The sequence below is a fragment of the Onychomys torridus genome, chromosome 22 (genome assembly GCF_903995425.1).
Source record: "Onychomys torridus chromosome 22, mOncTor1.1, whole genome shotgun sequence".
NCBI classification, from domain to species: domain Eukaryota; kingdom Metazoa; phylum Chordata; class Mammalia; order Rodentia; family Cricetidae; genus Onychomys; species Onychomys torridus.
Genome location: NC_050464.1, coordinates 538,077 through 565,661, shown reverse-complemented (window position 1 = coordinate 565,661; position 27,585 = coordinate 538,077). Strand labels below are relative to the sequence as shown.

The 27,585-nt window shown below is 44.7% G+C and overlaps 1 protein-coding gene across 1 annotated transcript in view; it reads left to right on the top strand.

Annotated features, from left to right (window-relative positions):
- The window catches only part of Kl (klotho), a 43,628-nt gene extending 22,677 nt beyond the window's left edge, over nucleotides 1-20,951 (top strand). The window contains exons 2-5 of the mRNA XM_036172173.1: nucleotides 7,472-7,982; nucleotides 9,376-9,644; nucleotides 16,406-17,507; nucleotides 18,959-20,951. Coding sequence (XP_036028066.1) covers nucleotides 7,472-7,982; nucleotides 9,376-9,644; nucleotides 16,406-17,507; nucleotides 18,959-19,296 — 2,220 coding nt within the window. The 3' untranslated portion in view covers nucleotides 19,297-20,951. The remainder of the gene's footprint in view (nucleotides 1-7,471; nucleotides 7,983-9,375; nucleotides 9,645-16,405; nucleotides 17,508-18,958) is intronic.
- The last annotated feature ends 6,634 nt before the right edge of the window (nucleotides 20,952-27,585 follow it).

Here is a 27,585-nt window from a genome sequence, read left to right as displayed (position 1 = left end):
AACATCCTGCATCAGACAGGTGAAGCCAGATGATGTTAGCTGGAGCCTAACCTGCTTCCCAAGCAATGCTTGATGGTGGGCATGGGAGCAATGTTCCTTCCATCCTGGGCTTCCAGCCACCTTAGTCAGGGCCGTAGTGGTGTCTACATTTTGGGAGGAAAAATCATCCCAGCTTCCAGCTGTTCACTCGTCTCCTGCAGCAGATGATATTGAGACTTTGATTATCATGTCAGAATTTCAGCTCGTCTCTTGGTACTCATGGCAAATCCGCATCACTTCATACTAATAACTTTTCATGCCAGGTGTGGTGGCACACACCTTTCATCCCAGCGCTTGGGAGGCAGAGGCAGGTGGATCCCTGGAAGTTTCCAGCCAGCCTGGTCTACAGAGGGAGTTCCAGGACAGCAAGGCTACCTAGTAAGAGCCTGTGTCCAAAAAACAAAACAAAACAAAAACGAAATTTTTAAATATATAAGCAAGCAAACACCTTTTCATATTCTGCTCCCATAGTCTCAATTGTAAATTTATTTCCTAAAAGCCACAAACTATTAATCCTTTATGCTAAGTATGTGGGCAGCATCATTTTCACAGCATACTGGGTACATTCTTAAATCTGTGCCTTCAATCTATAGTTTCTGATCAGGAAAATAATACAGAGGATGTTGTGAAGATTTTTTGCTCCCAACCTGTCTTCTCTAAAAGGTGGTGTAGGCTTAAAGGAGAGCCCAGTTGTTTGACTTAAACACTATGATCTGATGTTTCTTTTGGAGGGGTCCAGGTGACTTGGTGAAATAAAAAAGAGCAATTACCAATGAGACCACTTGATAGGCAAGAAATAGTAATTGTTAGAGCAGTGGTCCTCAACCTTCCTCATGCTGTGACCCTTTAATACAGCTCCTCGGTTGTGCTGACCCTCAGACATAACAGTATTTTATTGCTGCAATTTTGCTACTGTTATGAGTCATGACGTAAAAATCTGATATGCAGGATATCTGATATTTGCCCCCCAAAGAGGTCGCGACCCACAGCTTGAGAGCCTCTGCATTAGACCTTCCGGTGTCAATGATTTAGGAATTCTGAGAACAAATCAAGCATTTCTAGCTATACTATTTTTCAGACATTAGAAGGTTAAGATGTATGAAACGGTCATGTTTTCACATTTGTGAGAGTTGGGGGCTGACTGACAGGTGTGGGAAGAGGAGATCAGTGAATCAATAATTGCTGGATGGCAAGGATTTAATTAGTCATACGATCCAAGGCTTCCAGCTAGTGAGAAACTGAAAACAGCTAACCAATCAGGGTAGATGAGCATCAGTGTAGAGAAACAGAGCAGTGGGCAATTCTATAAACTTGGAAATCCAGGGCTTGAAAATGCTTTTCTCCCCATGTGATGAGCAATATGTACACATTACACAAGAGTCAGAGAAATCAGAGAAACCGAAGAGCATTAGAAATGTCTGTGTTCCTCTAGAGAGACAATAGATATTAGTCACGTCCTTGGTACACATACTTGAAAATGCTGTGCCGCGTGGTTTCCTGTCACCTTGACATGTTAAGAGTCATCTGAGAAGAGGCAACTTCAATTGATAACATACCCCCATGAGACTGGCCTGTAGGCAATTCTGCGGTGTATCCTCTTGATTAAGGATGAATGTGGGGTGGTCCAGCCCACAGCCAGCAGTGTTCCCTGGACAAGTGGTCCTGGGTTGTATAATGAGGTAGACAGAACAAGGTGGCGGGGGCGGGGGGTGGGAGGATGGGGGGACACATAAGTCAGTAAGCCGTATTCCTCCATGGTCTGTGCTTCAGTTCCTGCTGGAGTTACTGCCCCGAGTTCCCTCAGTGATAAGAGTGTTCCCTGAGGGATAAGCCGAAAGAAACCCTTCTCTCCACAAGTTGTTTTCAGCCGAGGTCATGTGTGTAATCCTATGAACTGGTCGACACTCTACACAGTTGTCTGTAGGTGAGTATCATTTGGTTAGTTTCTGTCTTGATTTCCCTCAATGATGGACTGTGATAGAGATATGTAAGCCAAATAAACTCTTTCCTCCACAAGTTGGGTCTTGGTATCTTTTCATAGCAACAAAAAGAAGGGACTGAACAGAACCCAAGAAGAGGACTGAGTGGTGCTTGTAGTTAGCAAGGGCGTTCTTGAGTTTGGTCTGGAGAACACACGTGCAAAAAGGAAAGATCACAGGTCATGCTCTTGTGATCCCAGCACTGAAAAGGCAGAGACAGGCTGGCCCCTGGGGTCACAAACCCAGCCACCTTAGCTTAGTTGGTGTGTTCCAGGTCAATGACAGACACTGTCTCAAAAAACAAGATCGAAAGCTCCTGAGGAATGATACTAGACACACACTAGATACACACACACACACACTCACAGCACACACACACCATGCCATACACACTCACACCACACACACACCACACACACACCACACACACACCCACACACCACACACACACACCACACACACCACACACACACACCACACACACACACTCACACCACACACACACCACACACACACACACTCACACCACACACACACCACACACACACACTCACACCACACACACACCACACACACACACACACACACACTCACACCACACACACACCATACCACACACACACACACACACACCACACCACACACACACACACACACACACACACACACACACACACACACACACATGCGCACAGGTCCTCAGTAAAGGCAAGGAAGTCATCTTAGGTGCCAGGATTCTATTCTGTCTGTCTACCCGAGTGTCAGCTTTGGCTCTGGGCAACTTTTAAGGAATGCTGTGTGGAGACGGCTGGCTGTATTGTAGATGGAAAATATAGAAGGTTATTCTGGGGAAATCATTAGATGAGTGTTTTGTGGGAGACTGATTGAAATTCTGTTAAGGAGCTAGTCTGTAATCCACTGAATTGTGCTGATACAGATGAGAGGATAATTTGGTCTATAAACATGGGCATCAGGCCAGTCAGTGAGCTTGTGTAACTCACTCAGCACAGCAGTGACCTTGAGAAAGTCCTCAAACGTGTCACGGTTCTGAAAGTTGAGGTAAAGGATGCCAGAAAGGGAAAAACAAAGCTCAAAACCAAAACGAAAACCAGAAAAAACAACCCTATGTTCCCTTAAAATGTTTCAATCGTTCATCTTCTTAAGAAGCCCCCTCTGGGACCTTACACCACTGTTCTTGGATGCAGAGTGACACACACAGGTATTGGAATTATTTTCTATTTATGGGCTGCATTTCAATTCTTTCACTGTTGGTCTCAGCTAATTTAATTAAGGTTTTAAATTAGTTTTCATAGGATTAAATTAATCTTTTAAGAACGATTCCATTTTAATTTTTATTTTCGAATCTAAGGAAGAGTCCCAACAAAGTGACCCACTGAGTGTGGTCCCTGAGATGTGTTAGAATGAGCGCTAACATCAGCTGGGACTTTTTTTTTTAACCTTTACTTATAAATGCCTAGTTTTCTCCCATCATCCTCCTTGAGACAGGGTTCTGTGGCTTGAAGAGAATCTAGTCTCCTTGATTTGGGGTTTCCTTTGCGATCCCTTTCCTCTCTTACATCCACGGGTAGCATCCAGTACATCAGCTGGCTACACTGACTCCACCACCAGTGATAACTGAAGCCTGGCCTCCTGTCAGTATTCCCTTGTCTATCATCACATTTCCCCTGGACCAGTGGTTCAAACTGCCATTGTCTCTTGCCTGGCACCATCATGACTGCAGTAGCTGCCTAACTGGTCTGTTGGATCCCCGGTTGCCTCCTCATTCTCCACCTCCTATCCAATCATCTTTCATCATCCAAGACCAAATGACATTACGACCACAGGCGAAGGATAAACACACAGTGCGTACTAGGTCACAGTCACAGTTGCAGCCATCCAGGTAAAGACTGAGTAAGCCTCACCCCAAGAGGCTGAGAGAAGACGTCTTTCAGATCTTGGACTTGGTGATGTTTTCGTATACAACAATGAGATGTCTTGGGGTTGGAACCCAGTCAACACAAGATTCATTTATGTGTTGTGTACAGTGTATTTCCTCAGGCAGACACTTATATGGTCAGTTTTTACAGGGTTTCTGCCTTTTGACTGAGAACCCTGACATGAGGGCTGAAGGGCTTTTTCACCTGTGGTGATTGTGTAGGGTCTCAATGAATTGGGTCTCAAATGAATTTCGGAGTATCTCAGAGTTAGGGTGTTAGGGGCTAGGCATATTCAACCAGTATCAACTTACTCAATTCTCATAAGGATGGGAATGGAAAATTGCTATCCCGATTTTGTATTTTTGGTTGTGAGCCTAGCCTTTAGCGGCTTAGCCTTCTCCCTGGCCCGCTCTCCTTATTTTAAATAGAAGAGAGAAATAGATAAGCAGAGCTGGTACCTAAGTTTGTCTGTGGTGGCAAGGCTTGGAAGGGTGCAGAATTAGGGCAGCCTGAGTCCATTCCGTTAGACAACTGGTCAACTCTGCCTGGATGCTGTCATCTCGGACCCTTGCTATAATTAACGTCTCTCACTTTTTATTGGCTGGATCTCTCCTCAGAGGATGCCCTGCCAACTCTTCCGATCTAACTGCACCCTCCCCATCCTGGCACCTGCTAACCCTCCCTCACTGTCCTCCTCCCTGGGATACAAGCTCCATGAAAAGTCATGCAGCCAAGTGCAGAGTGTAATATATTTGTTGCACAAATGGATGAGTGTTGACTCTTGTAACTAAAAACAAAATAATGGATTTTTTAAAAAAAGTAAATTATCCCTGTAGTTGCAGAGTTGAGTTTACGTTTCAGAGAAAAATTGGTGTTTCTTGTCACATAAATCCTGGCTAATGTACAACTCTGATTATCGTTATGACTACTAATATGTTCACATTCTGTTTCCTTCTAAATCTTTAATATTTTACTTACAATCTGATGAGTGTTGGCAACTCCATGTGTGGTGGATAATCTTATTTGTCAACTTAATACCCCTTGGAAGAGGAGCTTCAGCTGGGGAATTGCTTCCATCAGAGTGACCTGTGGGCACATCTGTATGGCATTTCTTCATTCATGTAAGAGGGCCCAGTGCCCAGTGCGTCTCTGTGCAGGTATGCCTGGGCTCTATCAAAAAGCTAGCCGAGCCAGGCGGTGGTGGTGCACGCCTTTAATCACAGCACTCGGGAGGCAGAGGCAGGCAGATCTCTGTAAGTTCGAAGCTAGCCTGGGCTACAGGATGAGTTCCAGGACAGGCTCCAAAGCTACACAGAGAAACCTTGTCTCCAAAAACAAAAACAAAAACAAAAAACAAGACAAAACAAAACAAAAGCTACGTGAGTAAGCCAGAATGTTCCTCTGGGCTCTCTGCTTCTGTTTCTGCCTTGGTTTCCCTCAATAATGGACCTGAGAGCCAAATAAACCTTGCCCTTCCTTCCCTAAGTTGCTTTTGGTTGGTATTTTGTCACTGCAACAGAGAAGCAAACTGGGACAGTTCCCATCCATATGACAAATCCTCCTACAGCGGTACAGAGCCTTCCCACTATCCTATAAAAGTTCCTGTGACTCCTCATGGGTCCTCACCCTCCACAGGCAACCACTAGACACTGATCTGGAGGCTTACAAATGGAGTCACACAACCATGTGAGTGTGCTTTGTGTCCTGACTCTTCTGCTCTAGAAAACATCTTTTGGATCAGTTGCTGTTCTTGCATGCAAGGGGGAGTTCAGTTTCTTCTTCGGTGTTTTTTGTTTCTCTCCAAGATTAAACCTAGGGCCTTTTATGCGCTAGTAAGAGGGCTACCACCGAGCTATATCCTCAGTGTGCGTGCCCTCCCTCTTCCTCTCCCGCTCCTCCTTGTAAAGGTTTGGAGAGGCCTTGCTCTACCACCCAGGCAGGCCTCGACAGTGTGGTGCTTTGGTCTCATCCTCCTAAGTAGCTCTTCCGGTTCTGCGGGAAAATGCCAGTGTTCCAAGGTCGCAATCTGGACCAAGGTAGGAACACCCTGTCTTGACTCCTGAAGTTGGATTCCTGAGGATGAACACAGCCTGCTCACTGGCTTTTCTGTTTACTGCTCAGATGGTCATGAGGTTTCCTTGTCAACAGGGAAGGGAGGGCAAATGTGGTGATGGGGAGGAAGTTATGGAGAATTAACACCGAGCCATGAGGACTGGACTGTCTTAGTGCTCTCCAGCCATATGGGCCAAAGCCATTGTTGCTTTGGTCAACAGTTTAGTTTTTATTTTTTTTCCTTAGCTTATAGGCAGCTACTTCAGATCACTGAAATATGGCACTCAGTGAAATGAGGCATATTGTTAAAGTCAACCCAAGAGACACAAACAAATTTTCTTCATTGAATGGTTCGCTGAGCTTGGAAGGTGGGTGATGAGACCATTCTTGGGTGCCTGTGCTGAGACAAACCAGAAGAATATTGGAGGAAAATGAAAAGGATCTTTGGAGTAGTGAGCAGAAGATCCTCTGGCTTGTGCGGTGAGAGGAACATTGGATCAGTCATTCTGGAAACTAGACAGAGTCAAGCAGCAAATGGGAGCAGAGTTTTCCAAATGTGTGGGGGCAATAAAAGGTTGACAAATGGCCCTTGTGTTTGTAGGGGAATAGGAAGAATTAATCAAGGAGTTCAAGGGTAAGGAGGGAATAACACCCAGATTAGCTTCAGTGCTGGTTAAAAGTGAAAAAGAAAGAAACAACTATCAGGCACCAGCAGCGTTTTCTGGAAGCACAGTTGGCTGTGTAAAGTAACACTTCAAGGGACTCACGGCCGAGTCTGAGCAGCCCCTGACCTCACAGCTGTATTTAGTTGTCTCTTGCTCCTGACTTGTCTCTTGCACTTCAAGGTGCCAACATTGTCTCAGCACTCTGGAGGATGGGCCAGGATACTAAGGCTCATCTTTCAATTTATGGGGCTGATTCATCGGGAAAAACAGAGATTGTGAGAGCATGTGTTAGGATTCTGGCAATGAAAGACAGATGAGAAACAGTCAATTGACTCAAACAGCTGGAGTCCACTTGGAAACTCCCAGTCTCTTAGGATAAAACATATAATCCTATTTAAAAATTTCTGGTATGGTTGCAGATGGGAGCTTGGTTCTTTTTATCAAGCCCATTAATTGAAAAGCACATAATCCAAAGATAACTTACCAGTAAGATATTACAGCACATTCTTATTTTATTAACTTTTCCAATGTGAATCATAGTTATACACTTAATACAACAAATTTGCATATTTCCATTGGCTGCTAGAACACACTGGAAATCTCTGTGACTATGGTGGCAGTTCTCTGCAGGGTGACCTTCCTTGAAATGACTTGCTGGCTGTAGCTGATGGCTGTACTGTGGATTTGTCATTGTGCTAGGCCCTGTGGAAGTCAGGTATCAGCGGGGCTGGGGAATCCAGTAAGCATTGCATGTCTCCTCACAATCAGGGAGAAATTCACCGTGTTTTTCTCTCCGTAGGCTCATGCCAAAACCTGGCATCTCTACAATACCTCTTTCCGCCCGGCTCAGGGAGGCCAGGTGTCTATTGCCTTAAGCTCCCACTGGATCAGTCCTCGAAGAATGACTGACCATAACATCCGAGAATGCCAGAAGTCTCTCGACTTTGTGCTGGGCTGGTTTGCCAAACCCATATTTATCGACGGTGACTACCCAGAGAGCATGAAGGACAACCTCTCCTCTCTTCTGCCCGCTTTTACCGAGTCTGAGAAGAACTCCATCAGAGGTACTGCTGACTTTTTTGCTCTTTCCTTTGGACCGACCTTGAGTTTTCAACTGTTGGACCCTCACATGAAGTTCCGGCAACTGGAATCTCCCAGCCTGAGGCAGCTCCTGTCTTGGGTAGATTTGGAATATAACCACCCTCCAATATTTATTGTGGAAAACGGTTGGTTTGTCTCAGGAACCACCAAAAGAGATGATGCCAAGTACATGTATTACCTCAAGAAGTTTATAATGGAAACCTTAAAAGGTAGGCTTTCAAGTAAAATTCCTGTTTCCTGCCAAAATTCAGCTTCCCCCATACACATCACACACACACACACACACACACACACACACACACATACACACACACACACACACGCACACAGACATGCTCGTACACACATGCAGAGGACATGGAAGCAGTTACAGGATTATGAGTGCTGAGGAAGAGGTCTAAATTGAGGAACAGGGAGAACAAGAGAAAGTAATGGAGAGAAAGGAGCAAAGGAGAACAGTTTCCTCAACATGAAGAATACACACACACACACACACACACACACACACACATACACACCATACTACACACATACACACACACCACACACATTACATCACAAACATACCACACACATACACACCACACATTGTAGACACACGACACACACAAACCACACAATAAAGCACACACACAAAACACACACATACTATACATGCACACACCTTTAAAGACTTCCTGCAAAAAGTAGACAGATAATTTTTGTCACAGTGGAGTTAATTAAGGCAGCAGCAAGAATATATTTATGTAACACCTCTCTCATTTGGGCCCTTCAGAAACTTAATTTTCAAAGTCCCATAAAAGGAACTTCGATAATTTGTTGATAAAAGAAAACAGGATTAGTACTTGAAATTAGTTGACTCACAGTTTCTCATTTACATTGTTAGATTATAAAATATAATATTACAAATCACAGGCTATCTAGGTCTCTATCCATGTTTCTAGTTCATTTGTTGTAGCTGAACAAAATGCTTCTTCTTTAATTTTTTATTTGAGATTCCCATACAGTTATACAATGTATATTGATCACTTATAACCACCACTATCAACAATAAAATGCTTTTCAAAGCAAGAGGAATATTCATATGATCTGGATAAATTAGTAGGTTGAGGGCTAAGGATTGGGGAAGTGGGTTAGGTATAGGGTGTGTGCCTGGCACCCCAAGACCCTTGGTTCTATCCACAGGAATAAGAAAAAGACACAAGTCACAATGTCCAGTGCCCAGGTTAGGGAGAACAAGATATCCCAGCACCTCTGGGAATGAGAAACTGTCTGCTACTGTGGAGGTGAAACTGTCTATCAAGACACTGATTGGTAGAGTTATCTAGATTTGATAACTAGATTTGATGTTTGCTTGCATGTGTGTATGTGCACCACAGGCATTTGATGCCCACAGAAGAGGGCATCAGATCCCTTGGGACTGGAGTTACAGTTGTAAGCCACCCTACGGGTACTGGAAACCAAACCTGGGTCTTTTGAAAGGGCAGCCATCTCTCTAGCCCCTTGCCTCGTCTCTTTGGGTGGAAAACCCTTCACAGGCTCTTGAGTCACATAAAACCCCATGGAGGATGACACTGCTCTTGTCCTCTCTTCCCTCTGCAGCCATCAGGCTGGATGGGGTTGACGTCATTGGCTACACCGCGTGGTCCCTCATGGATGGTTTCGAGTGGCACAGGGGCTACAGCATCCGACGTGGACTCTTCTACGTCGACTTTCTGAGTCAGGACAAGGAGCTGTTGCCGAAGTCTTCGGCCTTGTTCTACCAAAAGCTGATAGAGAACAATGGCTTCCCTCCTTTACCTGAAAACCAACCCCTGGAAGGGAAGTTTCCCTGTGGCTTTGCTTGGGGAGTTGTTGACAGCTACGTTCAAGTAAGTCAGCTGACAAAACCCACCGGCAATATGAGTAAGCCTCCTGCCAGTGGGTAGCACATCCTCACCAGGCTCTTGCCATGGCACAGGGTCTGGATATTGAGCCAAAGAGGGTTCCCTAGTGAGTCCGGAATCCTTCACGCTTCAAACACCTTCGTCCTGCCCTTTCCATGAGGTCCAAAATTTTAAGGTCTGTTGAGACAGTACTAAGGTTAGGCGCCTTCCTTCAGAGTTACGGTTGACAACTCCGTTTAAGAAGTCAAGTTTTTCTCTCTTTAGTTTTTTTTGTTTTGTTTTGTTTTGGTTTTTTTTGGGGGGGGGGTTTGAGACAGGGTTTCTCTGTATAGTTTTGGTGCCTGTCTCGCTCTGTAGCCCAGGCTGGCCTGGTACTCACAGAGATCCGCCTGGCTCTGCCTCCCGAGTGCTGGGATTAAAGGCGTGCTCCACCACCGCCGCTGCCCGGCCCAAGGTTTTCTTAAATAGGATACAGCATGGAAGTCCAGAGAACCCAGGGAAGCTGCTGAGAATGAGGCTGAACCATTTAGCAGATCCCTCTTCCCTGTAAATGCCCCACTCCAGGCTCGTTGAAAACACCTCAAGATGGCAAACCTTTGCTCCCATGGCAGCGCTGGGATACTTCTAAATGACCACTTACTGTTTATTGAATACCAGCGGTGTAGCTAGTCCTCAAAACTGCCTTTAGTTTCTCCATTTTTATTTTTATTTATTTATTTTTTAAGATTTATTTATTTATTTAGTATGTATACAGTGTTCTGTCTGCACGTATCCCTGCAGGCCAGAAGAGGGCGCCAGATCTCATTACCGATGGTTGGGAGCCACCATGTGGTTGCTGGGAATTGAACTCAGGACCTCTGGAAGAACAGCCAGTGCTTGCTCTTAACCATCTCTCCAGCCCTAGTTTCTCCATTTTTAAAGGGACATATTTCTTTTTTATTATTATTAAATATGTTTATTTATTAATTTTTTTTCATTTTACATACCAACCCCAGTTCCCCCTCCCTCCCCTTCTCCCGCCTCCTCACCTCCCTCCCACTCTACCCCTATCCACTCCTCAGAGTGGGTAAGGCCTCCCATGGTAGGTCAACAAAGTCTGGCATACCAAGTTGAGCCTAGCCCCTCCCCATTGTATCAAGGCTGAGCAAGGCATCCCACCACAGGGAATGGGCTCCAATAAGCCAGTTCATGCACCTGGGATAAGTCCTGGTCCTGCTGCCAGGGACCCCACAAACAGATCAAGCCACACAACTGTCACCCACATTCAGCGGGCCTAGTTCAGTCCCATGCAGGTTCCAGGGCTGTCAGTCCAGAGTCAGTGAGCTCCAACTTGCACCGGTCAGCTGTCCCTGTGGGTTACCCCATCATGATCTTGACCCCCTCTTCTTCTTTTTTTTTTTTTGAATTTCGAACGTCATTTATAGAAGGAGGGAAGAGGTCTTAAATACAGACTTACAGCACAATGGGGGAACCCCAGTTGGCAGAAGTTTGCTTCTGATTTTTTTTTTTTTTTTGAGCTGAGGATCGAACCCCAGGCCTTGCGCTTGCTAGGCAAGCACTCTACCATTGAGCTAAATCCCCACCCCCTCTCCTGATGTTTTACAATCTTGCATCTAAGCAGTTAACGCCCAATATGCTGGAATCACAGACGAGGAGTTTCCCTTAAGCATTCCGGAGGGTAGAATCTCGAAAGGGAATTAGCATAGGGAGGATATCAAGGTCAAGGTCAGCAAGCAAGGCAACAGTTACCCAAAATGGGGGCCAGGGACGTACAGGTTCCCCCTTTTACTAAAAAATGAGCTTCTGACTTAGGTTGCATGGGACATCAGCAGGTCACCTTACCCGTCATGGAGACACCTGGGACATACTTCTTATGGTTTGACTGAATACTTTATGTAAGCAGTTACTGGTTGCCTATTGTGTACAAAACCTTGTGCAAGTTGCTGGGTCTCCCTAGTCATCAAGACAAAAAGTTCAGAGTCTGTAGTCAGATCTCTAGGTTTAGCATGTTGGATTCTTCTAGCCCAGTTGGTCCTCAACCTTCCTGAGGCTGCGACCCTTTAACACAGTTCCTCATGTTGTGGTGACCCCCCAACCACAGAATTATTTTTGTTGCTACTTCATAACTGTAATTTTGCTACTGTTGTGAATTGTTATGGAAATATCTGTGTTTTCCAATGGTCTTATCTGTGTTTTGTTTTGTTTTGTTTTGTTTTGTTTTGTTTTCTGTGAAAAGATCATTCGACCCCCAAAGGGGTCACTTCACACAGGTTGAGAACCGCTCTTCTAGCCACTTCCTACAAGTTGTATCTTCAGAAGAAACATTTGGAAGAATGCTCAGGCCCAGGGAGAGGCTGTCTTACCGAAATAGACTTTTGCTTTCTTATAGACATTAAATTCTTTCTTTAGTTAGAAAGTACATAGAACATCCTTCATGCATTTCTGTCTCTGCTTCTGTACATTGTCTTTTGGCTTTTAGATTATGTAGCTCATTCTAGAGGTGATTTTACACTTAAATCCCCTCTTCACCTTCAAAGGACAACTGGCCAATGTTAGACGGGCCTGGAATGGCTCCACAGGGCTTCTTGTTAGGGGTTTGCTTTCCAGCTTGGTGCTATTGGCAGCTGGTTGAAGACTGAGAGGCGGGGACTGTTAGAAGAGGTCTTTAAGTCACAGAGAACATGTCCTAGAAGAGAACAGTGGGGCCTCCACCACTTCCTCTTCCTTTCCCCCCCATTTAACCGGGACATGCACAGTTGTCTGTCCTACCTTGTGCCCCTCACTGTGGTGTGCCAGCTCACCACAGGCCCCCCAACAATGAGGTCCATTGATTATGGACCAGAATGTCCAAAGTCATGAGCCCTAATCAGCCTTGGCTCTTTAACTCAATTCTCTCAGCTTGCTAGAATTGATGGTATGCTGGCTAACACCATGGGGATGTATGAGACATGTATGGGACATATATGTAGACAGCCATGGCAGCACCATCCCGTTCAGGGTGGGATCTCCTGATCCATCCCCCTCTCTCCCTCAGTTAAAAGCCATCTGGAACATCCTACCCTACTTTGTCAGAATCTATAGTGAAACTTAGGTTCTGAGATGGTAGAATGGGGAATGTTGAAAAAGGAGGAAGAGGAAGAAGCTAGATGCCTCCCACGGGCCCTCTCTCCTGACCTTTGTTGGAGCCAGGCATCAGTCAAATGGTTCCTGGTCCTGGTTCTTTCTCTCCACCCCATGAGAGGTCCCTGCTGGCCATGTCCCTGCACTGGAGGCTCAGACACACCATCTCTCATAGCAGCTGGAGTCTGGCAAGGGGCAAGATCAGTCATCTTCATCCAGGGAAGACTGAGCTTTGCATCTGTGCAGGGGTTCCCTGTTCCCTGGGGAGGGGTTGTGTCTTCACTTTGGAACCTAGTAAACAGTGAGTGGGTGCTAGGCATATGTTCTATGTTCGGAGAGAATTCCTTTTTTTATACCTTGGAAGCAACTGGGCTGTTTTTGTGTCGTGTCATGTCCCGTGTCTCCCCCCCCCATCTATTCATTTTGCAGCGCCTTGCATCCGCTGGGTCCTGTTCCTGAGTCACGTGCCCCCCAGCTCTTATGGTTGGGTCAGGATCATTTTGGAGATCAGTCATGCAACGTCCCCAAACCCTTTCCTCAGGATGTACTGTCCTTTGAGATCATCCACTCAGGGTGTCGGTCCCTCTACATGTTCAAGTCCCTCTGTGTCCTCTGTGAACCCAACATAAAGTCACTCACAATGCTGCTGCGGTTGTGAGTGCTCCGGAAGCTCCCTGGTAGGACCAGGACTCCAGCTAGTACTTGCTTCTCTGCCCACACTGCTGGCTTTCCATTATGGTGTCCATGCTCCTCTCAAGACAAGATGTTCTCTGTTCTCTCAGCGAAAGCTGGGTGTCTTCTTGACAAGTGGTACTCAGCACTTCTACAATGTTATATTAATGTCTCAAGAAGTGATTTTTTAAATACATTTTTATGAATTCTTTGAGAATTCTCTACAGTGTATTTTGATCAGTTTTCCTCCTACTGTACCCTAACTTCTTCCAGATCCATCCATACCTCCCCAAATCCCCAAATGTCACACCCTCCCCCTCTTTACAGAGGCATTAACCCTGATTTGTACCCATGTGATCCTGGGGCAGGGCCATCCACTGGAACATGGTTAGACCTTTAAAGAAATAGACTCTCCTCTCCTAGACACCATCATCTACCCATCCATTCTTAGGAGTGGGTGCATATTTTATGCTAATATGTCGACTGGCTTGATTCTGTGAAGACAAACACAGTGGCTGTGAGTTCATGAGTGCATCACTGTTGTCGTGGCTGGAAGATGTTGGGTACCTCTGATCCTCCCCAGCCTCTGCTCTTGCAGTCTTTCTACCTGTCCCAGGTGGTCCGTGGGTTGTGAGTTTCCACACTGACTGCTGTCCACTGCACCAAGAGACTTTGAGAAATGATTTTTTTTTTTAAATCACTGAAGTTTCTCTTTGACCTCCAAACTCAAGAGTTGAGGCATACACTTCACCAAATGACTTTTAAAAATATCCCCCTAGCTCCATCCGACCCGCTAGAAGTCTGCTGCTGGGTGCATTCACTTTGCTTAGTTCCAGGGTCCCAGCTCACGGTGGGTTTGTTTGCTTATCGCCACCGACGCTCTTGGTTAACAGAATGGAACAGGTTACATACAACATGGAGCTTCTTTGCTGTCTGAGAAACATCAGTAATAAATTAAATAAATGTTTTGTACCCATCCTGCTCACAGATTGTTTTTTCACTTTTTAGTAAAACCTAAGTTAATAAATGACTGTAAGTTAGATGGACTTTTGCCTAAACACTCATTTCTAAGTGTTCCATATTTTGGAGAGCTGATCCCACCACCAGAAATCTTATCAGGGTCTTTTGTATTTGTTTTTAGTTAGACTCTGAGTAGAAACTGTTATTCTGAGATGATTCTGGGAGAAAAGTTGTGAATTTAGCCCATTCAGAGCTGAATAAAAATAATCCAAAAGAGTTGTCTCGAGCTCTGAAGACTTGAACAGCAAAAGAGCATGCAAGTGAATGTTTTCCCTTGTGAAGCGGAAACTGGGAAGTATTAGTGGGCATTCATTGGGCGGTGGAGGGGGACTTCTGACGCATTTCCTCAGCCTTGGGAGAAGCTGTGGGTGAGCCTCAGATCCAGTCTCCAGAAAGGCAGTTTAGTGATCTCCTTTTCAACCCAGCGCTGGCCCCGCCCCGCCCCTGAGAGAACTGCACGCTGACATCTGACAGAGCCTCTGCCACAGATTCAAGCCCAGGGTTCATCCACCCCCTGCTCTTACAGGCAGGTCAGATGAAGGCACCTGTTCTCAGAGAATTATTTCCGAGCAAACCCCAGCTTATGTTTGCTGCCAGAGGTAGATGGATTTTTCCTTTCTGTGCAAGCCCCAAGATTTTATGACCTTGTTCTCACACTTGGCCTGCTTTTCCTAGAGGTGGTTTTCGATTTGGAGGCTAACATATCTCATGGCTGAGAAAAGCTATTGTTAATGAAAAGATAATTTAGAGGGGACCGGAGAGATGGCTCAGTGGTTTAGAGCACTGACTGCTCTTCCAGAGGTCCTGAGTTCAATTCCCAGCACCCACATGGCAGCTAACAACTGTCTGTAACTACAAGATCTGACACCCTCACACAGACATGCATACAGGCAGAACACCAATGCACATAAAATAAAAATAAATAAATTATAAAAAACGAAAAGATAATTTAGAAAACTCAAAACCTAAAACTACTTAGAAATTACCCCTGTGGGTCAATGACAATACTGCTTCTTTGCATACTTTCTCTCAGACTCTTTAATCATCACCTTGTGTTATCTAAGTCTTTCAGTTATCTCTCAAGCCAACAAAAGGCAGTGCTTACTCAAATTCGGCATTAATACAAGCCTCAATACAAGCACAGTTCTGACTTTAAACCACCCATAAGCAAATTTTCTTCTTTTCCTAATTTTTTTATACAAATTTGTTTCTGTTTCTAAAAAGCAGTCTTAGGGCTGGAGAGATGGCTCAGTGGTTAAGAGCACTGGCTGCTCTTGCAGGAGGGGTCCTGATTTGATTCCCAGAACCTACATGACCGCTTACAACAATCCTCAACTCCAGTTCCAGGGGATCTGATGCCCTCTTCTGGCCACTATGGGTACTGCATGCATGTGGAACACAGACACAAGTGCAGGCAAACCCCCATACATAAAAAGCAAAAAACAAATACACCTTTAAAAACAAATAAAGAGCAGTCTTATATCATTAGTGGCTTCTTATATTAAAAGCAAAACATCCATGTTAGTTGCAGGGATACATACCTGTTCAAGAGGCTGAGGCAGGAGAGATCAGGCTGGGCTACATAAAATTTTTTTAATTAAAAATAAATAAAAAATTCTCTGCTTGTATTCCACAGACTTCCCATATATAGAAATCACTAGTGTCTGTTATCTGAAGAGACAAAATTCATTCTTAAAACCTATCTTAATAGAAGGATTTGAATTGGCAAGAACTACGGGTAACATGCACACGCATTTAAAAGGTGTGTGTGTGGGGGGGTGGTTAATGTTTTCTTTCTCATAAACAACAGCTTAAACGTTCTACTTGATGAGACCCTAATTGTGCATCTCTTGCTTGCTAACGTTGTTGAAATTATTATTACCTGAGCTTTTTGAGTCTGCCCAGGTAGGTAACAGTTGCTTGGCTCTTTGTAGGTGGACACCACTCTCTCTCAGTTTACCGACCCAAATATCTACCTGTGGGATGTGCATCACAGTAAGAGGCTTATTAAAGTGGACGGGGTTGTAGCCAAGAAGAGAAAACCCTACTGTGTTGATTTCTCTGCCATCCGACCTCAGATAGCCTTACTTCGAGAAATGCATGTCACCCACTTTCGCTTCTCCCTGGACTGGGCCCTGATCTTGCCTCTGGGTAACCAGACCCAAGTGAACCACACAGTTCTGCACTTCTACCGCTGCGTCATCAGCGAGCTGGCGCACGCCAACATCACCCCCGTGGTGGCCCTGTGGCAACCAGCAGCCCTGCACCAAGGTTTGCCACATGCCCTGGCCAAACACGGGGCCTGGGAGAACCCGCACACCGCCCTGGCATTTGCAGACTATGCGAGTCTGTGCTTTAAAGAGCTGGGCCACTGGGTCAAGTTCTGGATCACCATAAATGAGCCCAACACTCGGAACATGACCTACCGTGCCGGGCACTACCTCCTGAAGGCGCATGCTTTGGCTTGGCGCCTGTATGATGAGAAGTTTAGGGCGGCTCAGAAAGGCAAAATATCCATTGCCTTGCAGGCCGACTGGATAGAACCAGCCTGCCCTTTCTCCCAAAAGGACAAAGAAGTGGCCGAGAGAGTTTTGGAATTTGATATTGGCTGGCTGGCAGAGCCTATTTTCGGCTCCGGAGATTATCCACGTGTGATGAGAGACTGGTTGAACCAAAAGAACAATTTCCTTTTGCCTTATTTCACTGAAGACGAAGAAAAGCTAATCCAGGGTTCCTTTGACTTCCTGGCGGTGAGCCATTACACCACCATCCTTGTAGACTGGGAGAGGGAGGATCCGATAAAATACAATGATTACCTGGAGGTACAGGAGATGACTGACATCACGTGGCTCAACTCTCCCAGTCAGGTGGCCGTGGTGCCTTGGGGGCTGCGCAAAGTGCTCAATTGGCTGAGGTTCAAGTACGGGGACCTCCCTATGTACGTGACAGCCAACGGCGTAGATGACGATCCCCACGCCGAGCAAGACGCACTGAGGATGTATTATGTTGAGAATTACGTGAACGAGGCCCTGAAAGGTGAGCCTTCTCCGCCCCTCCTCCCAGAAATGCCATCACCATCAGAACGTGTGGTTCCTGATGGAGAGGGAAACACCGCCCATCCTCAAGTAGAACTAAAGGCAGCATCTTCCCTGTGGTGAAAGGGAGTCCTTAGTACTGCCCTGAGGTCAATCAAAGCCTAACCTCTTGCCTTCCGCCTCTGAGGACGCCACATCTGTTCCTTCCTTCCTTCCTTCCTTCCTTCCTTCCTTCCTTCCTTCCTTCCTTCCTTCCTTCCTTGTTTTCTTTTAGCTCTTCTTTTAAATTTTTTCTTTTCTATTTTTTAAAATTAATTGGTTTTGTGAGCACACAAAATAATGGAGTTCCTTATGAGATTTTTGTTCACATGAGTGATGTCATTGTAGAATGCTTTCATTCTTGTCACATTTAAACTTTTTAAATTGTTTATTTTTGTATGATTTCTGTATTTGTATCATTTCTGTCCTTCCAACTCTGTGTCCCTCACTCCCTCTCAAATTCTGTAACTTCTTCTTTGTTATTGTTCATACACACACACACACACACACACACACACACACACACACACTACCAAGTCCATTTAATGTTGCTGGCATGTACATGTATTTAGGGCTGACCACTTGGAATTGGATTTGTCAGGAGGCTTCTTTGGGCAGGGGGAACCGATTCTTCCTTGGTAGCCATTGACTGTCAGCAACTTTTCATCTAGTGGTGGGCCTTGTGAGATGTCCCCCATCCAAGCTGGCCTGTCAACTGGTGGTGGTGTTGTGCAGGTCTTGTTTAGGCAGCCTTATTGTCATGTTTAGAACAAATGACTGTCGGGTGCTCAACCTAAGGCTGTGGGAAAATCACAAAAGATTGTACCAGAGTACCAGGACACTTCGTGTGTGTGTGTGTGTGTGTGTGTGTGTGTGTGTGTGTGTGTGTGTGTGTATGTATGTATGTGTGTATGTATGTATGTGTGTATGTATGTATGAACCATGACAGAAAAATGGACAATACTTGCTTGAATCTCAGTTATTTTGCTTAACATCTCTGCATCCATTTTCCTGCAAACAGCATCCTTTCATCCCCCATAATGGAACAAAATCTTACCATGTACATGTGCCACGATTCCTCTATCTTTTTATCTGTTGATAGATATGTCATACCTATTGTATGACATAATGATGCAATGCTGCAGCGGCCCCCACAGCCATTTTATTTACTTGATGCCTTAAAAATAAACCAGGTATAGGTTTGATTGTGCAAAACTAACTCTGCAGTGTATTTCCATATTGTCTTGATATTTGCCTGTTAGTTCTTGTGTAAAAACCTTTTCCAGTGAACTCTAAGGAGTCTGAAGTTTTATTGAATAGTATTGAGGCTTTTCTTTATCCACCAAGGCTGTATAAAAAGGCTGAGTTGTGTAGAGAATATTTCAATAACCCACCCCCACTTTGTCTCCCTAGCCTACGTGTTGGATGGAATCAACCTCTGTGGCTACTTTGCTTATTCACTTAATGATCGTTCAGCTCCGAAGTTTGGATTTTATCGATATGCAGCAAATCAGTTCGAACCCAAACCATCTATGAGACATTATAGGAAAATTATCGACAACAATGGCTTCCTGGGTTCTGAAACACAGGGACAGTTTTGTCCAGAGGAATACACCGTGTGCACCGAATGCAGCTTTTTCCACACTCGGAAGTCCTTGCTAGTCTTCATTGCGTTTCTGGTGTTTGCTTTTATTATTTCTCTCTCTCTTATTTTGTACTACTCCAGGAAAGGCAGGAGAAGTTATAAGTAGTGTGAACGTCTGCCTGGTTGTTTGCTTAATGTTGTGAAGCCATATTACACACATTTGGATTCTAGAAAACCTTTTTGTCACAGATGGGAGAGGTTTTGTGACAGGCATCAGTGACTATAAAGTATTGGTAAGATAACTGGCACCTGAGTTCACTCTCTTTGGGGGCCATTATACAACTGTACCCAGCACAGTTTCTACAGTACCCCTGTGCAGAAGGCAGGAGACATGGCAGCCAGAACAGCGATAACTACCTGAACAGAGTTTGAAGAACAACATTGGGAACACAGACAAAAATGTGGCTGTGCCCATTTTTAAATTTCACGTATTTTTGGAAGTAACAATCTCTCAATTGCCAAGTTAATACCTAACAGCTGTGACTTTCCCTGATGCGTTTTCATGAGGAAACAATGGAAGAATAAATAGTAGAGGTGGCCAAAGACCCTCGGCTAACACAGTCTTTTTAAGAGCACTGTTTTTATCAAATGCTGCTAATATCCATTTATGAATAATAGAGAGCACATTATGGAAATTTACATTTTTTGTGAATGTTTTTGAGGTGTCCTCTAAACCCCAGATCCTTGAGGGTTCTCTCTTACTGGCTCTCCTTTGAGAGCCTGCACACTGGAGATTTTTTTAATGTTCACAAAAAATCAAGATGAGTCATGAGCTGCTGGCCTCTTTGAAACTGACTGTGGCATGCAGTACATTGCAGCCGATCTAGGGAAGAGAAAGGAGGGATATTTTTTCTTTTCTTTTTTAATGAGCAACATGAGTGATTTGATTGAACATCCTTTTATCTTTGAGCAGACCTTGGAATGAATGAAATGACCTTTCCCACATGAAGAAAGATGAACTCTCACTCAACCTGTGAAGAATGACTCGGTTGCATTCTTCAGAATACGCTGTCAATGCTTCGACACAATAGTTTTCAAACTTCATAGCAGATCTAAGAGCAACCCGGTGTAAAGACACCGGACATCTGTCTTTGTGGTCACTGAGAGCTCCTCTGCACTCTGCCCCTGGCCATGAGCTTTGAAATAGTCCCACTTGGAGCTTTGACACCGGCCGCGCTACTGACGTACATCGAAGGGCTAACTGGGTCTTCTCCTTCAACACCCTCTACCCTAAGTCTTACTGAGTCTCACATGGGGACATTTTCTTGCTACACCTGAGTGGTCTTAGAGATAAGCCAATCCCAGACAGGCAAGATAAGCCAGTTAGAGCAGCATGGCTACACTGCTGACGCAGGGTCACAATGCATAACTGTGTTGTACTTCATCTTGCGATGCGGTATGGCTTTCCTCATCAACAATCAGCTTTTGCTGTGGTGTTCTTTATACAACTGGACTTGTTATTGAAATCAAATGCTATAGAATCAATAGTTTATTTTATGTCTCTATTTTTCTTGATTACAGAGTAATATATATATTGATTGTAAAAATTTAAAAGAGAAAAACTATATGTAAAGAAAATGATCACATCTAATATAATACAGAGACAATACTGACAGTTCCTTTGTGTTGTATTTTAGGTAGTTAGTTCATGCTATAATTAGATATACATTTTCTTTATTCATTTCTCTGTCATTAGTTTTCAAGAGCTAAAATTTAATAGCTATGGAAAATATTGTTAGACTAGCTCAAAACTGTTTTATTTGTTGGGCCAATTTCCCATTAATTAGTTCAATAATAAATGTCATTTAAAAATAATTTTCTTGCTGCATCATTGACTCTATTCCTTGAGTATAAAGAAAAGTAATTCAGTTTCTTGATGAAGCTTTATAATCAATATTTGTGCATCTTTATATGCAGCCATAATTATGCACCTGTAGATTGCTAGTGAATTTTTTTTCAAGACAGGGTTTCTCTGTGTAGCTTTGCATCTTTCCTAGGTCTCACTCTGTAGCCCAGGCTGGCCTCGAACTCCCAAAGATCCGCCTGCCTCTGCCTCCCGAGTGCTGGGATTAAAGGCGTGTGCCACCACTGCCCAGCGGATTTTTTTTTTTTTTAAATGAAATTCTTTGTCAGGCATGGTAGCTTGTGCTTATAATCTAGTACTTGAAAGGCAGAGACAGGAGGATGACTGGAAGGTCAAGGCTAGCCTGAGACTGTTTTTTTGTTAAATGTCATAAAGTAAAAAGTATTAGCAAGTAGGCTAAGGCACCCAAGAAGTGACCAGAGCAATAGCAATGTTCAGATAGCCATAGAAGGTGAGACCCGAGAAAACAACACAGACAAAAAGCCGAAGAGGAAACAAAGAGAATGGCAAAGTTCTTAGCTTCTGCACGGGCAGAGGGAGGAGGTAAGGAACCTCTGGTGTCAAACCTGGGGACTTAGGGCGGGGGCGAGCAGAGACCGGCTAGGGAGCAGGGCTTTCTGGCCAGTGGTGCCGCCTTTCTTGTCTCCTGTGATGACTGAGTACTTCAAACTAGACCACACATAAAGAATAGACGTTCAAAGGTCTGCCAAGAAGCGCGGTGTCAATGTCCTGGCCGCTGGCACAGGCCTCTTGCTGTACAACATGCCGACGAGGCTATCCAGACTTAAGGCTTGCCCCTAGCAACCGACTTCAACTGTCTCCAAAATCTCTCAAACAGGGCCATCAGCTGAACACCAAGTGTTCAAACACAGGAGCCTATGGGGAGCTTTTCCATTCAAACCATTACATTCGACCCATGCCTCCTATAGGCTCGTGGCCATCTTGTGGCACAAAATACGTGCATCCAAAAGTCCCCCGTTGTCCTTTTTTGTTTTTTGAGATTTTATTTATTTTTATGTGTATGAGTGTTTTACCTGCGTATGTCTGTGCACCATGTGCATGCAGTGCCCATGAGGGCCAGAAGAGGGAGTCATATTCTCTGGAACTGAAGTTACAGATTGTTACCAATCACTATGTGGGTGCTGGAAACTGAACCCAGGTCCTCTGGAAGATCGGCCAGTGCTCTTAACCACTGAGCCATGTCTCCAGCGCCTCATTATCTTTAATAGTCCCAACACTGAGCTAAAGTCCAAAGTCCTAGGCTATGGAGATGGCTTCCCTCCTAAAGTTGTTTGGGGTTTCCTGGAGGGGAGGGGACTATTACTTCATCACAGTGATGAAAAGCCTTTGATACACTCAGACATAGTTTTTTTCTAGACTAATTCCCCTTATTCTCAACATGTTTCAGATTGGTTGATAACTCAATATTTAGAGCATAATATTGCAAAACAGAGTCTGTTACTATCAAAATGGTTTACTTACCCTGGAGCATCAGTTATTTTAACTGTGACTTTTCATAGACATGTTCATAGGTAGACTCCCCCAGTGAAACTGAAAACTCAGTTCTTACCTTTACTTTATGATACTAAATTATTTTGTTGTGTTATTTTGTTTAATTATACAAATGTTTTATGGGTAGAATCCCGAAGACCATTTGGCAGAAAATGCTTCTATATTTGTGTATCGTACCATCTGCTCTTTTGGAACAGTCTAAAGACACAGACAAATACTACAGTTTGTATGTTTGTTATTTAGTTGGTAAATAGTTACAGATTCATTTTTCTTTTTTCTTTTTTTTTTTTGTTTTTGTTTTTTTTGGTTTTTTTTTGTTTGTTTTTGGTTTTGTTTTTGGTTTTGGTTTTGGTTTTGGTTTTTTGAGGCAGGGTTTCTCTGTGTAGCTTTGTGTCTTTCCTGGAACTCGCTTTGTAGCCCAGGCTGGCCTCGAAACCACAGATCCTCCTGCCTCTGTCTCCCAAGTGCTGGGATTAAAGGCGTGTGCCACCACCCGGCCTACACATTCATTTTTCATGTGTTTCTAAACCTGTAGTGGAGTTTCTGAGTTTAGCACAGTCTTCCAATATGCCTATATTATGGGAAAAGAGTTCAATAGTAAATGACTTAGGGGCTGGGATGTAGCTCAGTGGTTAGCGCTCGCCCAGCAAGCGCAAGGCCCTGGGTTCGATCCTCAGCTCAAAAAGAAAAGAAAAAAAAAGAAATGACCTTATTTGTTCTGTATAACCTATTTTCAATAAAAACACCACCCACCCCTTAATAAATTACTACAATTGATGAGTTGGACAGTTCCACTCCTTTGGCTGCTGTCTAAGCATAGCTTTGAGTGAATGTCGCGTAGGGCATTTCACATAGTTTCGGTCGCCAACTGCAAGTGAATCAAAGCTAATCACATCCAAGTTACTAGATGGCAAAGTGTACAGCATTCAGGGCCATGGTGCTACGTTTAGGACACAAAGGCTTATAGCCTGTTTCCCCCTTTAAATTACAGGCTGTCATGAATCCCTGATAAGTAGTCCCAAGGCCTCAAATAGAAACATTTGAATAGACAGGGTGGGGTCGGGGTGGGGGTGGAGTTGGAGGTGGGGGGATGGGGTGGGTATGGAAGTGGGGGGGTGGGGTTGGGAGTGGGGGTGGGGCAGAAGTGCTAAGCCAGAAAGGAGAGTAATGGACATAAAATTAGAGAAAAATTGCCGGTTAAGATGAGTGCCTAGACAGGATGATAAATCAAGCAGCTTTTATTGTTATTGGTGCCATGATAAAATGACTTTAGTTTATCCCTGCCTCTCACTGACTTACCAACCCACCATCACAAGCACAGTGCAGGTTAGTCATCCTGTCAGACTGGAAGTTGAGGTGCATGATTCCAGCAGGCCTGGAGACACACGACACCACCAAGATTCCACCAGAGAAGCAGGAAGACCAGGGAGGAAGCAGGAAAGTGGGTGAGGGGGTCCGCTCTGGGGGGGTCCTGAACAGAGTGGCACCCACAGGTCTCAGAGCCTGGGTGTGTCAAGATGCAGGTGACTTTGGCCTCTTCTCAAGTGCCTTGGGAGACAGTGGCAGTGCATGTGGGCTGGCAGGATGGCTGGCAAGGGGCTGTTGGAGCAGTCCTGGCATCTTGTTCTCTGAGACCCATGGGGCCTATGGAAGATGAGCAAGAGCTGATTCGGTCTGTGCAAGAAGGGCAGGTGAAGAGAGGAAGACAGAGTACAGACAAGTCTTTCAGGAAGATATTCAAGAGCATCCAGGAGTCAGAAAGTCAGAAGGACAGAATGAGCTGTGTGTGTGTGTGTGTGTGTGTGTGTGTGTGTGTGTGTTTCCCCCCCAGTGCTGGACTGAATCTCAAACCTTATGCTTGTTACTCGTTCTGCAAATGCTCCACTATTTACTGAGCTAAACACCCAACCACAAAGTTTTTGCTGTTTTCTGTCTGAGACAAGGTCTCACGTATCCTTGATTGGTATTGAACCACTGCGTAGCAGAGGATGGCCTTGAACTTCTGATCCTCCTGTCTGTACCTCCCAAGAGTTGGGATCACAGACACAAATGGCCACACCTGGTGTCTGTGGTGCTGGGGACTGAGGATTCTTGCATTCTTAGTAAGCCTGTTTTCAATTGAGCCACAAATCCAGCCCCAGGAAAACTCTTGAAAAGAAAGGATTCCGCCAGCTCCTCTGTGTGAAGCAGAGGGCTCGGGATGTGGAAGAATCAGACTCTTACATAGTAGAGGCAGTCCCAGATCGAGCTAAAACTGCTAGCTCTACTTGCAAGTTGCTTTATAACCTGGAACAAGACACCTTTCCACCTGGGCGCTGTTTTTGTCTACGAAGAGATGGAGTTGATTATGACCAGAGGGCTGCAACCTTGCTAATACAGTCCAGTCATCCTGAGCTTTTAAAAGTCCTCGGGCCCATTAAAGCAGCCTCTCTGAGGGTGGGATCACCATGGAAGCCAAAATGTCATCTCGTCCTGGCTTCTCCAACCTTGAATATTTTGAGACAGAGGCTGACTCTGTAGCTCAGCCTGGCCTGGTACTTGCTATGTAGCCCAGGCTGTCCTGGAACAAACCTCTGGGTCAACTTTGCAAGTGCTGGGATTGTGCCAGCACCAACTTTAAAACACATGTGAGTTACTTGGGCATGGTAGTTTGGATGAGAAATGGGCCCCCTGAACTCAGGTATTTGAACACTCGGTCCCCAGTTGGTGGTGCTGTTTTGAGGGACATTTAGGAGGTGTGGCCTTGCTGGAGGAAGTTTGTTAGTAGGGGCAGGCTTTGGGAGTTTGAAATGTCACACACTTCCACACTTCCAGTTCACTGGCTCTGTCTCACACTTGAAGTTAAGGTGTGTGCTCTCGGCTCCCTGCTCTTGCCTCCACGCCTCCTACCTGCTGTCTGCTGCCGTGCCTACTCACCATGATGGACTTGTATTCCTCTGGAACCATCAGCCAGAATAAACTCTTCCCTAAATTGCTGTGGTAGTTTGAATGCTAGTGCCTCTGGAAGCTCATAGGGAGTGGCACTACTAGGAGGTGTGGTTTTGTTGGAGGAAGACTGTAACTGTGGAGGCGGGCTTTGAGGTCTCATATGTGCTCAAGCCACACCCAGTATCTCAGTTCACTTCCTGTTGCCTGTGGGATCAAGATGCATCTCCAGGCTGGAGAGATGGCTAGTGGTTAAGAGCACTGACTCTTCTTCCAGAGGTCCTGAGTTCAATTCCCAGCAACCACATGGTAGCTCACAGCCATCCATAATGAGATCTGGTGCCCTCTTCTGGCCTGCAAGCGTGCATGTAGACAGAACACTGTATACCTAATAAATAAATAAATCTTTAAAAAAAAGATGCAGTTCCTTCTCCACTCTCAGATACTTCTCCAGCACCATGTCTGCCTGTTACAACTCCATGTCTACAGTGAAGATAATGAACTAAACCTCTGAAACTGCAAGCCACCCAATTAAATGTTTTCCTTTATAAGAACTACCGTGGTCATGGTGTCTCTTTGCAGCAAAAGAAGTTCTAACTAAGACAGTTGCTTTTGGTCATGGTGTTTTATCACAGCAACAGAGAAAAGGATCTAACAGGCATGGTATGTATCTCCTAGACTGCCTATCTAGCTGTGGCTGGTGGTGTGGACACAGGAATGTTAGTTAAGTTTTCCTGGTTTCCCTCCGAGCACCCCTCTCTTTCCCCAGTTGACTTGCCAACCTCGGAGCTGCTCTGGTGTAAAATTCGACAGCTTGTATTCACCGCAGTGTTTCTTTCTAACACACACACACACACACACACACACACACACACACACACACACACTTCATTTCATGCTTACAGCTGTTTCTCCCTTCGGATTCTTTGGTTAGACTTCTCCAGTCCTCTCTGACTGGTTTCGGGTGTGCCAGAGGTCATTTCTGTCTTTCATGACTTCAGCGAGCAAGCCTTACTGACACTACATAAAATGTCCTCTCTCCCTCCGGTCCGCTTATCTGGAAACCTTACCAAACAGCCTGCTCATCTGGAAACCTTACAGAACACCCTACTGGGACTTGCCTGGTTGATTTTTTCCATTTGATAAGGTTCTCCAAAGCAAGATCTCGGTCTTACTTGTCATGTTACTCTGTGGGAGGTTTATTAATCACTCACTAAACATCTTATGTCAATGAATACCTAACGAGCAGAACAGAGACATGCAGTACAGGTGGTTCTTTAATTACAGGTCAGGTAACTGCTTTTCCTCTCCTCCCCAAATGACCTGGGGCCCAGTGGGATTCTTACTGGCATTTTGCCAATTTGACATCACATTAACAGTATTTATGATGGTAATGGTGTTCGTGGTGACCACCTCCAGGCTGTAAAACATCGTTAGCTTCTATCTCAGTCATTTTAAAAATGATACTAGAATATTCATTTCATTTTAACATATCCTCATGGACTGTATTTTTTTGAGAATTAAAATATAATAAAAATAACTGTAATAACACACTGACCTTAATTAGTTCATTCAACAAATAATTAACACATAATTAATGTGTGCACGATACTAGAGTTATCAAACATAATGTCCTTCCCTAGCCAATTTAGACACATTTGAAAAGCCTCGGCTATCAGTGGTGCTAGAGAATAGTTTGCTGTAATGTAGATACAGTGTGATATTTAGTCAGCTTCTCGGTAGACTTCAGCAAAACATGGTTCTTTAAAATGGTGCTATGTGGGGCTGGAGAGGTGGTTCAATGGTTCTGCTTACAGAGGATCCAGGCTTGATTCCCAGCACCCACTTGGTAGTTCACCAAGTTCCAGGGGATATGATGACTTCTTCTGGTATCCATGGGTACCAGGTGTACACTTGGTACAAATCATGCCTACAGGCAAAACAAATAAAAATTGTAATAAAATAAAATAAAGTGTTGTTTTGAATAGCTTTTTGTCAACTTGACATAGGCTAGAGTCACCTGGGAAGTGGGAGCCTCAGTTGAGAAAATGCCTCCATCAGATTGGTCTATAGGCAAGTCTGTGGGGGCATTCC